Source organism: Plectropomus leopardus, chromosome 3 (genome assembly GCF_008729295.1).
Source record: "Plectropomus leopardus isolate mb chromosome 3, YSFRI_Pleo_2.0, whole genome shotgun sequence".
Lineage (NCBI taxonomy): Eukaryota > Metazoa > Chordata > Actinopteri > Perciformes > Serranidae > Plectropomus > Plectropomus leopardus.
In genome coordinates, this window is record NC_056465.1 from 23,351,213 (window position 1) to 23,364,867 (window position 13,655).

The following is a 13,655-nucleotide window of genomic DNA, read 5'->3' on the forward strand; positions in this document are numbered from 1 at the left end:
ATAATGATATTTATTTTTTTGCCAGGTCGTCTGTTTTCATATTCTCTTTGGTCACTATGGTTTTTTATTTCTTCTGTTTTTACCTGTCATCATCTGGTTTACGTGATGACTTCTTATTGGTGCCTGCCACAATATAGGTGGGGTCACACCTATAATACATATGATTTTAAAGCCCGAATGAAGACCGGTAGTTGTGGAAACATGTACATTTTTTTATGTAATTCCTCCACGTTTTTCACGTTTTTCACATTTTTGGAGTGCCTGGATTTTGTTCCTGTTTTCCAGGTTTTTGACCTATGTTTGATTATAGTCTACAGAGCAACTAGTCGTCTCTCTCTTTTTCTAAGCCTACTGTTTAACTCATGGTAATGTTGTGTTTTGTTACTCCTCCATCAGGCACCGCAAAAAGTCCAGTTTCTCCAAAAGCTTCACAGAAGGTCAGTAAAGTCCTGTGCTGACAGGATGATTGATAAGTGTTTCACCATTATTCCTAAAAACAGATGGCACATACACACATGTTTGGCCATTATGCTGACTCAGTATAACTATGACGTTATCATTTTCACCTCAGAGGAACTGCACGCCGAAGTTTGTTACGCCGAGTGTCTCCTGCAGAGGGCAGCACTCACCTTCCTTCAGGTCGGGAGCGCACAGAGAGCATTCCTCTGAAACTGTCACCACTGATACTTTAATCTTTATGCAAACTCACTCTGTGTCTTTGCGCTCTCTTCCCTCTCCTGCTTTCTCTGTTCAGGATGAAAACATGATCAGTTTCCTCAAAGGTGGAATCAAAGTGAGGAACAGCTACCAGACGTACAAGTGAGAATCTAAAACCCAGACTATCATTTCGTTCTCATCTCATCCCACTTGTGTTGTTCCCATTCTCTCAGCAGACGTCATTGTTTCCTTCTTCCTCTTTGCTTTGTAAAATCTGTCTGTGGCCTATATCTTTACCTCACAGAGAGCTTCACACAGTCCTCCAGTCCTCTGGATACTCCCATGGTGACAACCACGGCCATTTTGAGGGCGGTGTTAAACTGGGCGTAGGAGCCTTCAATCTAGTAAGTAGAAGGCCAAATCTTTGCGTTTGTGATGGGTTAAAAGAAGTTGTTTGCATCACGAATTGTGATACTTCCAGGAAGTATCATAGTTCAACAGGAGCACATAAAGAGCAAAATATGAGCACAGAGTGGCTATAATGTAACATGCAGACAAGTAGTTTGTTATGAGTTTAGTGATCCTCATGCAGCAGATATTGTTCAGTGTCTGAATATAGCTCATCACATGCTGTTGTTCTTCCACTCTCTTGCATATTTTTGTTTATGAGAACCTGAAGCATAAAAAAAACCTCTCAGAATGGAAGCCCATGTTCACCAGTATGATTAAAAACATATACTGTTAAGTCAATATCATAAAACACTTTCTCAGAATAATGACTTTTATTGTTTGCCATTATTTCGTCATATGTAATCATTATTTTGAGAAAGTTTTGCAATTTAAACACTTAAAAAGATCCTTTTTTTTCTTGGCACACAGGCGAAAATGAGCTGCCAAATCTTTGCATGCACAGAAAGTCTTACTCTAGAGTTTCAAAATAATAGTCCAGGGCTGTGATCCTCAGTAGGGGGTTCATGACCCCAAGGGGGTCCTTGGAGTTAACGCATCAAAATATTGTTTCATAAGGGGCACTGGTGGGCTCAACTGGTGAAGCGGGCGCCCCATGTACAGAGGTTGTGTCCTCACCGCAGTGGCTGCAGGTCTGACCTGCGGCCCTTTGCTGCCAGTTATCCCCTCCCTCTCCCCCTTTCAAGCTTGTGCTGTCCTACAAATAATAAAAAAAGCCAAGAAAAAACCTTTAAAATGTATTATTTGATAATTAAAGTATTAATTGAAGTTAAAAAAATTAAATAGGTCTGAAAATACAGATCAATGTGAATCAAACTTATTGTTAGCAAAGATAAATTGTTCTTTTCAGAAAAAAACTCATAAAAAAATCAAAAAACACACTTATTGTACTCAACAATAAGTCACATGAGCTAGTTTAAACTTAATCTCTGTGTGACACATATCCATAACAGCAAAGTCAACAAGTTAGCTAACAATTATGTACTATTGAAAAATATTGGCCAATTAGCTCTATTATTATTCCATTCCTATAAGCAAGAGACACTGAAATACCATCCACCTCAGAAACCACCAGGTGCTCAGGTTGATACTAATCCTGCTAGCCATGCTGCAACTGCTGCTGACTTAGTAGCAGCTACAGGCAAGTGCAAACAAGAGGACCCTGGTCAAGGGCCACAAAACATCTGATCATGTTCCTGTAATTTCTTCTCTTGTGTACTTATTTGCTGTAACATGAAATAAGTTTGTAAACACGTTATTAATGCACAGCCTGTATGGCCATTGTACAGTATGTTTACCAAATTTGAGATTTTTTTTTTTTAAACCACTGGTGTTACAATGAGAGAGAGACAGAGGAGGACTCCTGCTTGTAGGCTTTCAATTTCACAGCTTGTTTGCTTCCTGCAGATGATTTCCATGTTGCCCACGCGGACGCTCAAGCTGCTGGAGTGGGTCGGTTTCTCTGGTAATAAGGTGAGTTCTACTGATAAGTGAGTTACTGCTGAAAGGCGGAGCAGCTGAACTGAGGGAGTTAGAGATGCTTGACACAGGAGGGATTGTTGTGCTATGTGAACGTCTTATAATGATGGAATAGTGCATGAATTATGCCTGTAATTTCAGCCTCACTGGTTCATTGGTTAAAAGTCAAATCTTGCTTGTGATTTGTGGTAAAACTCATATGACTACTACTGAGCTGACGATGCTGAAACTGACACGAAGCGAAATGAAACTTTTACAACTTGATGAGTGAATGGCTTAAAAATCCCTTTGATCAGAAAAAGTAATGACTGTACCATTTGTCCAGATCACAATTTTCTATTTCAATTATTTCTTGTGCCAAATTTTTATTTTTTTAAAAAAATGCTGTCCCTATTGATTTGGTTTATGTAAGCACCGCACAAAATAATCTGAAAAGTAATATTAATCTGGGTTTTGTTCATGATATTGCTAAAATTTGATTGATTTATCTTCTGTTTGCAAAAGTAAATCATTTTTTCTTGACACTGTGACCTTGCATATCCTGGATATGTTTCATTATGTGCTCGTATATATTTTGCACACAAGCCTATCTTTGACAAACTGCATCTCTGCTCAAATTTGATGCCTTAAAGTGCTCTGGTAGACAAGCAGATGTTGCTCATTCTTCAGAACAAACTTAATAACAAATCTATAATGTTGTTCTTGCCTCTGTTATTTTCTTGCACAGAACATTTCTTCTAATTGCATTAGTGTGTGCTGTCGCTTCCACCAGAAGATCTCTCCTGAAATGAGACTCAATTCAAACTCGTGTTATCACGTCTATGTGTGCTTTTGTGTGTGTTCATGCAGGAGTTTGGTCTCCAGCAGCTTCAGGAGGGCTGTGCAGAAAGCACATTCAGATCCTTCCTCTGCAACATGCTGCTGCTCTGTTATCACACCTTCATGAGCTTCATACTAGGTGAGCAAAGACGCACTCAGAGCTGCTGCCAAACACAAAAACAGACAAGGATCTTAGCTGGTTTTGTTCTCTTTATGTCTGGCAGGCACTGGAGAAGGAGACGTTGAAGATGCAGAGAAACTGCTGCAGCCGTATTTAAAACAATATCCGAAGGTTTGCCAGAATTGCCTGTTGTTTTCTTTTCTTTTTTAGTTGTGCATAATTAGAAATGTTTACAAAAATACTGTGGGTGGTATTTCTCCCAGGGATCCATCTTCTTGTTCTTCGCTGGTCGAATAGAGGAGATCAAAGGCAACTTGGATGCTGTGAGTGTCATTTCTGTACACAAACAAAACACAGTCACCACTGCACTTTTCATGTGGAAAATCTGTATTTCTATGCATCATGCATTACAGATCTCTTGATGTTTTGAGCCTGTATTTGAATATGGATACATGACTTTGTAAAAAATCATGTGGTCATCATCCTCTTTGTTCTCTGAAGTCTGTTTGAGTTGAGTCTGCCTCCATGTCCCACTATGCTACAGCAAAACCTTCTTTATAAATATGTGACTTTATGATGACTGTTGGATTTTTACCTTATCAGGATAACTGTTGACATGTAGTTTATAAATATTTAATGGAAGGCACATTTGGGTTTATCTTGCAAAGCAAACATTGGTGGGTCGACCACACACAAAAACAAAGTTTGTGCCCTGCTTTTGCATTTTTAAATATTTCTGTTTTTTTGATTTTGAAGTGCAATGCATTCACTTTTATAAAAACTTTTATATTGAGTTTTTTTTAACTCAGAATAATGAGAAAAGTTTTTATGAAAACCATTATTTGATTATATTTTTTTGTGATGTTATTTGTCCCAATTTGTAAATGTATTTGAAACTTTTATTTTGCTGCCCAACTTGACCAGGGCTGGGGCAAAAGAGATATTGTATCTCAATGGGGCCTTTCTGTTTTAAAAAAGAAAAAAAGCATTCTCAGAATTCTGAGAAAAGTTTTCAGAGAAAAACATTCTGCTCTTTTTTTCTTAATAATTACACAAGATAATAATCTTGAAATCCAACAATCTTATTATCTCGTAAATTCAAAAAAGCAAAAGCAGCTTTTTCCATGAAAACTTTTCTCAGAATTCTTAGATAATAATCTAGATAGATTAGATCTAGATAGGGAATGCTTTACTCTTTCACAGTTTAATATGTAGAAACATTTGCTACATGATTACATAGAAGTTATGGAACATGTGTCTTATTCCAATTTAGTTGATAAGTTCACATGTTAAGTACTTTCGGACAAATTTTTCCCACTGCTTAACAAATAAGTGCATTAATAATATAATAACCAAACTGAAAAGAAACACTAAAAATGTATTGCCTTAATTTTTCTAAAATATGGCAGTAGCAACATACAATATTTTAACATGAAATGAGGACAAATGTGTCTGTACACTTTGAGTTCAGATTACTTCTTCCCATTTGAATGTGACTTAGTCCTCATTGACCGATTAAGTTAGGCCCTCTGTGTCCTCTTCATGTATCATTGATCCATTCAGTCATGATTTATATGAGATGCTCACTATGTATTAACAATCACACTGAATATGTTTTAAGACGGTGAAATCCTTGATGGTTTGTGTGTTTCCAGGCTATCAAGCGTTTTGAGGAGTGCTGCGAGGCCCAGCAGCAGTGGAAGCAGTTCCACCACATGTGTTACTGGGAGCTGATGTGGTGCTTTACGTACAAGAGGCACTGGAAGATGGCCTACTTCTACGCTGACCTGCTCAGCAAGGAAAACGCCTGGTCTAAGGTGGGTCACCACAGTGTCAAATCCAAATAATGAGGAAGACCTAGATAGGCAAACGAGAACATGTCGTAAAAAAGGCAGTTATGAATTTCTGAGAGATGAGCTGCAGTACTCTCACCTTTTATTTAAAATAAGCAAAACAAGTTGGATAGTTTTCACCTGGCAGCAACGATACACAAGAGAAAATACTTTAAAGGGACATATACATATATTTCCTCTTACCTGTAGTGTTATTTATCTAGATTATTTTGGTGTGAGCTGCAGTGTTGGAGATGTCAGCCATAGAGATCTCTGTCTTCTCTTAAATATAATTGAACTAGATGGCACTTGGCTTGTAGAGCTCAAAGAACCAAAAAATACATTTGAAAAACTCCAAAAATGTTGTCCCCATTAAAAGTTTTGTTTTTGGGAAGGTCCAAGAACAGAGAGATGCTGTATGCTGTAATGCCCTCTGAGGCAAATTCAGATTTGTGAGATTGGAATTTACAAAAAAAATCGAATTGAATTCAATGTCTCTATTCAGATATCATGACCCAGTTACTCAAGATAATCCATAGACCTCGTTGTGACCTATTTTCTCTACTTAACTTCAACCACCAACATTATCACCACACAGAAGGAAGCATGCTAGCCCAACTAGCACCACTGAGCTAGATGGCATTACAGCTCAGCTGAGGAGGACGCTGTTTATGTTGTCATCTCTTCTAGCCACAAGCAGAAGCCTCTGGTCCATGAATAGATGCACGCTTCCTTCTGCATGGGGATGCGGTTAGTTGGTGTAGTTCAATAGAAGGAAAATACTTCCTACATGAAACTGTTCACAGCAAGGTCTGTGGATTATTATGAGTAAGCAGGTCATGATTTCTGGAAAAGGACATTACTGTTAAGTTTTTCAAATGTATTTTATAGCACTGAAAGCACCACAAGCACAGTGCCATTTAGTTTAATCACATTTGAAAGATTGCAGACACCTCTATAGCCGATATCTCCAACACTCTGCAACACACAACAAAACAATCTAGACTGGTAAATAGCACTACAGGTAAAAGAAAAGAACATGCATTTTTGATTTTTGGGGTGAATTGTCCCTTTAAATGTTTGATAGTGACGATAATAAACAAAACGGCATTACTTTGTATGCCATTTAGAGAGCAAGTCAGCAGCTTGCAGGGGCTGAAAAACAAAATGTGTCTCAAAACCAAACTTAAGACTCGTGTAGTCCTGATTTGACTGTAAACTCCTCCGTTGTGTTTTTTTTTCTCTCCTTATCTCATTTAAAAAGGAAAGATGGGATTGCAGTAGTAACCACTTTTCTCCTTCCCTCAGGCTACCTATGCATATATGAAAGCAGCCTACCTCAGCATGCTGACGACGGATGATTGCCTAACCTTCGGGGAGACTGCACTCACTCTGTTCAGGTATGAAGTAAGAGCTCGCGCACTGCAGAGAAATAGAGATGAATCACTGTGACAGTTATGTATCTATGATATCATCGTCTCGTCTTCTGGGAAGAGACTACTGTTGGTAGAGAATATGAACATAATATTATAATATCTCTGGAAATGAATTGGCTTTTTTTCTCTTTTTGGTACACACCTGTTCAAGTGTTCTGTGTTTTTTTTTGACCATTTTTTAAAAATCTGTGATTACTAGAAACCATGTCATATATTGCTTCCACACTACTGCTACTTATATGTATGTGTGTTTTTTTTTTTTATTGCATTTTAGGCAAGTCCCAGGGCTGGAGCAGAAAATAGCAGGGAAATCTTTACCAACAGAGAAGTTTGCTATCAGGAAAGCTCGTCGCTACCTCGCAGAAAACCCCATTCCTCTTCCTGCTCCTCCACTGGTCAGTCCAGGGCAAGATTACATGCCACTGATTTACTTGTAGCATCACTGGATGTTTACATAGTTACTACAGTGTGTTGTATTGTTTCTTTTAAAGGTCCAGCCTGTAGGATTTAGAGGCTTAACCACGTGCTTATGTTGCACATGGAAATTAGCGTAAATACGTGGTGTTTTACCAATGCTGTATGTTTATTTTTTGAAAAGGACTGTATGCATCTAAGAAGCAGAAACTCTGCATTTCCTATCACGAAAGAAGCGTTTTTTTTTTTAAAGGACACAATGCATAAACTGACTTGGCATCCAGGAACCTCAACAACAGACATAGGAGGATAATGCACCATATGTAGACCTGAACATCCACCATCCAACGGGATATGTTTGACAAATTGGGATAATAATGTTTTGCAACCATCCTGACATGTTGATCTACAGTAGCACAGAAAGGACAATCCAAACATTGGCTCTAGATAGGGCCATTTGCATTTTTATGTTCTCCTTCACACTTGGCACACAGGTTTCAGTTCTGCAACCTCGCCACTAGATGCCACTAAATCCTATTCACTAGACCTTTAAGTAACTGGATCAAAAAGTATCTTGGAAATTAGTAGTTTTAATAGGCTTTGCTTGATAATAAACTCTCTAAGCCTCCTTATTATTTCTATAGGACAGAAATTTTTCATATTCTGACCATGGTTTGTACGATTTGTGTGAATTTGTGTGTTGTCCAGGAGATGATGTATATCTGGAACGGCTATACAGTCATTGGCAAGCACAAAGACCTGACTGAAGGCATGCTGAAAACCCTGAATGAGGCGCAGGCTAAACTCGAGAGCATCCCAAGTAAGAGCCAAGAGGATAATTTTGATGGATACATTCTCATTTTATTTCCTTTTGATATTAATAGGCTTAGCTGGATTGTAATTGTTTTAGGTTCTGTCTTGATGCTATGTTTATTGTGAGCATCTTTGAGAATTACATAATCTGTAGATATAATCTTTTTGAATGTTTGTCCAGAATGACATTTACATGTAATCTTTATGTTCCTCACTGTGTTTTTCAGGGTCTGAGTTCACCATAGACGATCAGTGTCTGCTGAGTCTCTTGAAGGGACTTTGTCTCAAACACCTTGGGCACCAAGAAGAGGCAGAACACTACTTTACCCTCGTCCTCTGCAAGTAAGCCTCTCTCGGTAATGTGCACGCACAGTGTATGCATGCTCAACCAAACCAGAAAAACAGATGCTTTAGTTTCCTGCAGAGTTTTGTCACCAATTAGCGTGATCATATTCATTTTAAATCCTCTGGTAAATAAATGCAATTCTGTTTAAAAAAAAAAACAACAGCACAACAGATCATCTCCACACATACTTTAACAAGTTTGTTTTGACATTATCTGCAGTGAGTCTCAGATCAAGTATGACCACTACCTGGTTCCTAATGCCCTGCTGGAGCATGGCCTGCTGTGTCTGGAGCAAGGCAGAAACGCTGAGGCTGTCAGACTCCTAGAAACAGCAAAGTAAGTCTGTCTTTCTACTAAAGCCAATGGCAAGAGTGCTGAAACTCAAATTTGTGATGTGATAGGGTATAAAGTCCAGAGCTGCCCATACACAGTGAATTGGGAAAGATGTTATAGATTACACTGAGAGCACCCACGGGAATGTTTTGACTTTATGTGTACATTTTCTGCATCAGAACCAAGAACATAAGAATAGAATAAAGCTCATTTAGTTATTGAAAAGAAATCAAACACTCTGCTTCAGACTTTATACCCTGTGACTTCACAAGCTCGAGGCTTACTTCTCTGGTTTCTGGCTTTGAGTGTGAGTCGTTCTTGCTCACAAATATTGATTGTACTTTCCGAGGCCATGAAAATAACATGTTCAAATTCTTAATTTAGGTGTTTTTTCTCTTTAAAATCTATGCCTCATATCTACAAGGCATCACTTGACATGTTTTTTTAGAAATAAATATGCCACATCTGTTTATCTTTGGTTTTCAATTAATACAACAGGGTTCATACAAGGTACTTGAGGTGCTTGAGGTACTTGAATTCAACACTCAGGGATTTACATCCTTGAATACCTTGAAAATCAGACATTTTTTAACTTGGTCCTTGAAAAGGTACTTGAGTATAAAAGAGGGGCAACAGAATGATAAATTATTTTATAAAATGTAATAGAGAATCGTTTAAACTAGAAAGCAAAGAACAGCTGTGGTTGCAATTATTTGTTAATGCTCTATTAGCAAAAAATCAGTGGTAAACACCATTACATAGTCAACACCAGGATGTTTCACTAGCCTGCAAAACACTCACACTGAGCCCCAGCATTAGTGTAAGATTTAAACTTTAATTCAGCAGTTTTAATAATAATAATAATAATAATAATAGTAATTATAACAACAACTTTATTTATATAGCACCTTTGACAAACAAAGCAAAGCAGAAATGGGATATATAAAGGGTGATAAAACAACAGAAAGCCAAACAGACCTATTGAACACATGCGAGAAGAAACTAGGGTAGAGTTAGAATAAAATTAAAAGCAGAGGACATATAATACAAGATGCAGGACGCATAATGTCAGTATAAAATAATTCAAAGAAACAGACCAAGTACAATAACAACAGTAACAATAAAAGCAATAAAACCACAAATATAAGGAAACAAAAGAGATAAAATTTAAATTAAAAAGGTAAAATCGATTTTAAAAAATAAATAAAAGTAAATAAAAGACAAAATAAAATAGTAATACATTGATTTTAGGCCTTGGTAGCATGTTTACTCCATTTACGAATGTGCACAATTTTCTCGGAACAGATGGTTGTGGATAAAACAATTTCATCCTTGAAACTCAAACGAGGGCTTGAAAAAGTTCTTGAAAGTCCTTGAATCTGACTCGCCCTTGTCTGCGCGATCCCTGATACAATTATCTTACAATGAGTGTTAAAATAAACCGTATAATTTGCCTTGACTTGATTGTGAACCGTCTTTGTGGTTTATGGATCTATTACAATGTCCATGTATGAAATACGAATCTAGATTAAGTTTTACCCTGATGTGATTTTAAATTACTCTCTTTGCTCTTTTTTTAGGCAAAATTACAAAAACTACTCGATGGAATCACGGACACACTTCCGTATTCAGGCTGCTCTGCACAAGGCCAAGGGCACGGCAGAGAACGGCATCCACGTTCCCTCCAGCCCATAACAGACAGAGGAGGCCACACTAGAGCAGAGACAGCTTTCTATTTCCGTAGTCCCACAATGCAACACCCAGCCCCGCCCAGCCCCGCCCATTCAGGCGGGTTATTTGCTTTTTCTTCCATCAGAAGGGTAGGGCAAAATGGATGCTTGTTTTTCTCATGTGTGCCGACCTTTTGGGCAGCTGCAGCTCTGTGTGGCTAAGGCAGGTTTGCTGATCCCTCTTCCAGAGATATATTATGATGAACTCCACTTATGTGTGTGATTTGAAATAGAGAGATGTTGAGAAATGTGCCTATATTTATGAAACATTGCTTTTAGCAGGCTTGTTTGTCCAGCACTTTATCCACCTGTGAGGGGCGCACTAGGGTAGAAAACAAGGTGACACACAGTATAATATATATGTACTGCAGATTGTCTCCACTGCTACCCCAAAAATGTGCTGTTCAGGGTGGTCTGGTTGGATGTGATGGAGCCAGAGTACCAAACACCCACGTATAAATTACTGACACTAACTCCACCCAGCCAGCAACACTATTTGACCTGGTTGCGACAAACCTCTTAATTTGATGTAAATTAGAGATTATTGTTAAAAAGACTTGAGTAGATGAGACGTTACTCATAATTATGTGTTGAAAAAATGATTTACATTATATCATGCAACTCACAGCCTGGTCCATGACAACTATGTGACTTTTTCATACTGTGTCATTTAATACAATTTAGTAGACAGGTTTCCCCTATATTGAGATATTTTAACAACACCAACATGGCCCAATTAGATTTTTTTTTTTAATGGTGGATTATTTTAACACTACATAAGCTGTGGATCATAGTGTTTCTCAGAGTAGGAGAATATTTGATTGTTTATTTTAAATTATTTTTCTGTAACACATTGAAATCTGGTTTGATTTCTTTAGAAAACATAGGGGGAAACGTAATGAACAACCTGGCAAGAAATGTCCCACAAATTGCAAGAAATTTGTAGATTTTGAATCATTTGAAATAAACTGGAGATGAGGTCCGTTAAACTACATAATTATTCTAATTATATATAGAAAATGATGTTAAAGAATTATCATTATTTTTTTCAGTCATCTCCTTATTTGTTTTTGTTTTTACTGTCCTTTATATTTTATTAAATTATTTCTATTTTATTATAATTTCTTTTCATTCTACTAATTTGGTAATTTCTGGGACAATTCTTCTGAAATTCCTCATTGCCCCTCTTCCTGTGTTTTAGAAAGAAATTAAGCCAAATTACTCAGGTTTCAAAGGGTTAAAACCTACTGAAACATTGAAAGACTCAATTTTACTCATGTGGAACATTTTCTTTCAGTCTCCCCTTCTGAAGAAATAATTGAATCAGCATTCCCATTGTATTTACAGTGACGTATATCAGCTTTCGCACACAGCTTTGTAAATCAGCCAGCCATGCAAACTCTCCAGAGTCAAAGAAGCAGAGTTACAGTGAGAGTTGTTCTTTACATTTATATACTGTAAATGGCACCTTTTACACAAATTGTCCCGTTTTAAGAGGACAGATGAATGTGTCTTTTAGAAAGGCAGACTCCCTCCTTTTCTCCTCCTGGCGTGTGGGATGGGCTCCAACAGTACTTGAGCTTGAACAAACAGGCCATTCACGCCGAGCAGTGAAGGACTGTGCGCTTGTCCGCCTGCTGCATCTTTAGTGAGTGAGGAAGCTCTGAACGGGGACCAACAGTCTTCCTGCTTTGTGAACGTCTTCTGCTGCTCCTGTATCGGCCATGCTTGAGTACAACCACCTATAGACGGACACGAAACTTAATAACCACACTCCTGTGTCAAATTATAATCTGTATATGAACAAACACTTGTAATGATTGATGAGAAGACAGAAAGGGGTCAGCTCTGAGGTTATTTGAAGGGCTGTGTCTCAGCACCAGAGTATCCAAAACCTAGAGATGGTGTCTCAAGTGTTGGAATTAGAGCGCTGCTGATTTATTCATGATTAGAGTAAGGTTTGGGATTCAAGACGATGACTAGGAGTCAGTTTCTTATTTTCTTTTTTTTTTTTTAATGGTGAAGGAAAGGTTATTTCAATATTGTTTTAACAGCTCTCTAGAATATTTCAATAACAGATTATCATTAATTTTCTGACAATTAATTAAGCTTATTTTTCTTATTTTTCCCTTTGGTTTTGCAGATATAGAAGAAAGAAACTAACCAAATTAAGTGGCATTGTGATGTTTACAATCAGCATATTTTATTGGGCACGGCTACTACTGAGCAGAATGACATTCCTGTACATACTGAATGTTTCTAATGTAATTTAAGATAAAATAATGACAAGCAACTTAAAAAACATCCCATTTTGTGTTGTCTTTTTTTTCATTTGTGCACCACAAACAGAAACACAAAATACAGTGTGTCCAGTACAAAGTGGTTTTATTCCCAGAACAAAGAGGCACTGCATGCTTACAAATATTTGCATGCATCTAATCCTGGAATACTCAACTTCCTTTGCTCAGGGGCCACTTTTTTAAAATGCTGGAAGGCTTGAGGCCATATGCAGCAGCACCATATATGTCTCTAGGATTTTAAGATATTTTTTGGATTTTAGCCCGTTTTTAGGACGTTTCTAGGATTTAAGAACGTTTCTAGGATTTTAGGATGTTTCTTGAATTTTAGTACGTTCATGGGATTTTAGGAAATTTCTTAATTTAGGATGGTTCTAGGACTTTAGGATGTTTCACGAATTTAAGGTCATTTCTCGGATTTAACACATTTCAGATTTTAGGATGTTCCTAGTATTTTTAGTACATTTGTAGGATTTGAGGACATTTCTAGGATTTTAGGGCCCTCCTAGGATTTTGAAACATTTCTCGGAATTTAGTATGTTTCTCATATTTTAAGGCATTTCTAGGATTTTAGGACATTTATGGGGTTTTAGGACATCACTAGGATTTTGGGATGTTCCTAGGATTTTGGGACATTTCTAGGATTTTAGGACGATTCTAGGATTTTAGGACGATTCTAGGATTTTAGCTGGGACCTCTGTTGAAGGGTGCTGGAACTTTTTTGATAAACGAAATATTTTGATGCTGTTTTATGAACTCTGATACTTCATGCATACTAAAAGTACAAAAACAATTCCCACTGTGAATCACCTTATTTGTATTGTGAATTAGATATTGGGCCACCTGGCATGCTATCAGGGGCCAGATTTGGCCTGAGGACTGTAAGTTGAGTATTTCTGCAGTTAAGTTA

At 37.5% G+C, this 13,655-nt stretch overlaps 1 protein-coding gene across 1 annotated transcript in view; it reads left to right on the forward strand.

Moving 5' to 3' along the window:
- The window catches only part of ttc39a (tetratricopeptide repeat domain 39A), a 32,652-nt gene extending 21,141 nt beyond the window's left edge, over window positions 1-11,511 (forward strand). The window contains exons 7-21 of the mRNA XM_042480962.1: window positions 397-437; window positions 572-639; window positions 755-819; window positions 962-1,061; window positions 2,533-2,598; window positions 3,454-3,562; window positions 3,648-3,715; window positions 3,808-3,867; window positions 5,200-5,361; window positions 6,685-6,776; window positions 7,087-7,207; window positions 7,935-8,046; window positions 8,267-8,381; window positions 8,605-8,721; window positions 10,299-11,511. Coding sequence (XP_042336896.1) covers window positions 397-437; window positions 572-639; window positions 755-819; window positions 962-1,061; window positions 2,533-2,598; window positions 3,454-3,562; window positions 3,648-3,715; window positions 3,808-3,867; window positions 5,200-5,361; window positions 6,685-6,776; window positions 7,087-7,207; window positions 7,935-8,046; window positions 8,267-8,381; window positions 8,605-8,721; window positions 10,299-10,413 — 1,411 coding nt within the window. The 3' untranslated portion in view covers window positions 10,414-11,511. The remainder of the gene's footprint in view (window positions 1-396; window positions 438-571; window positions 640-754; window positions 820-961; window positions 1,062-2,532; window positions 2,599-3,453; window positions 3,563-3,647; window positions 3,716-3,807; window positions 3,868-5,199; window positions 5,362-6,684; window positions 6,777-7,086; window positions 7,208-7,934; window positions 8,047-8,266; window positions 8,382-8,604; window positions 8,722-10,298) is intronic.
- Window positions 11,512-13,655: the final 2,144 nt, after the last annotated feature.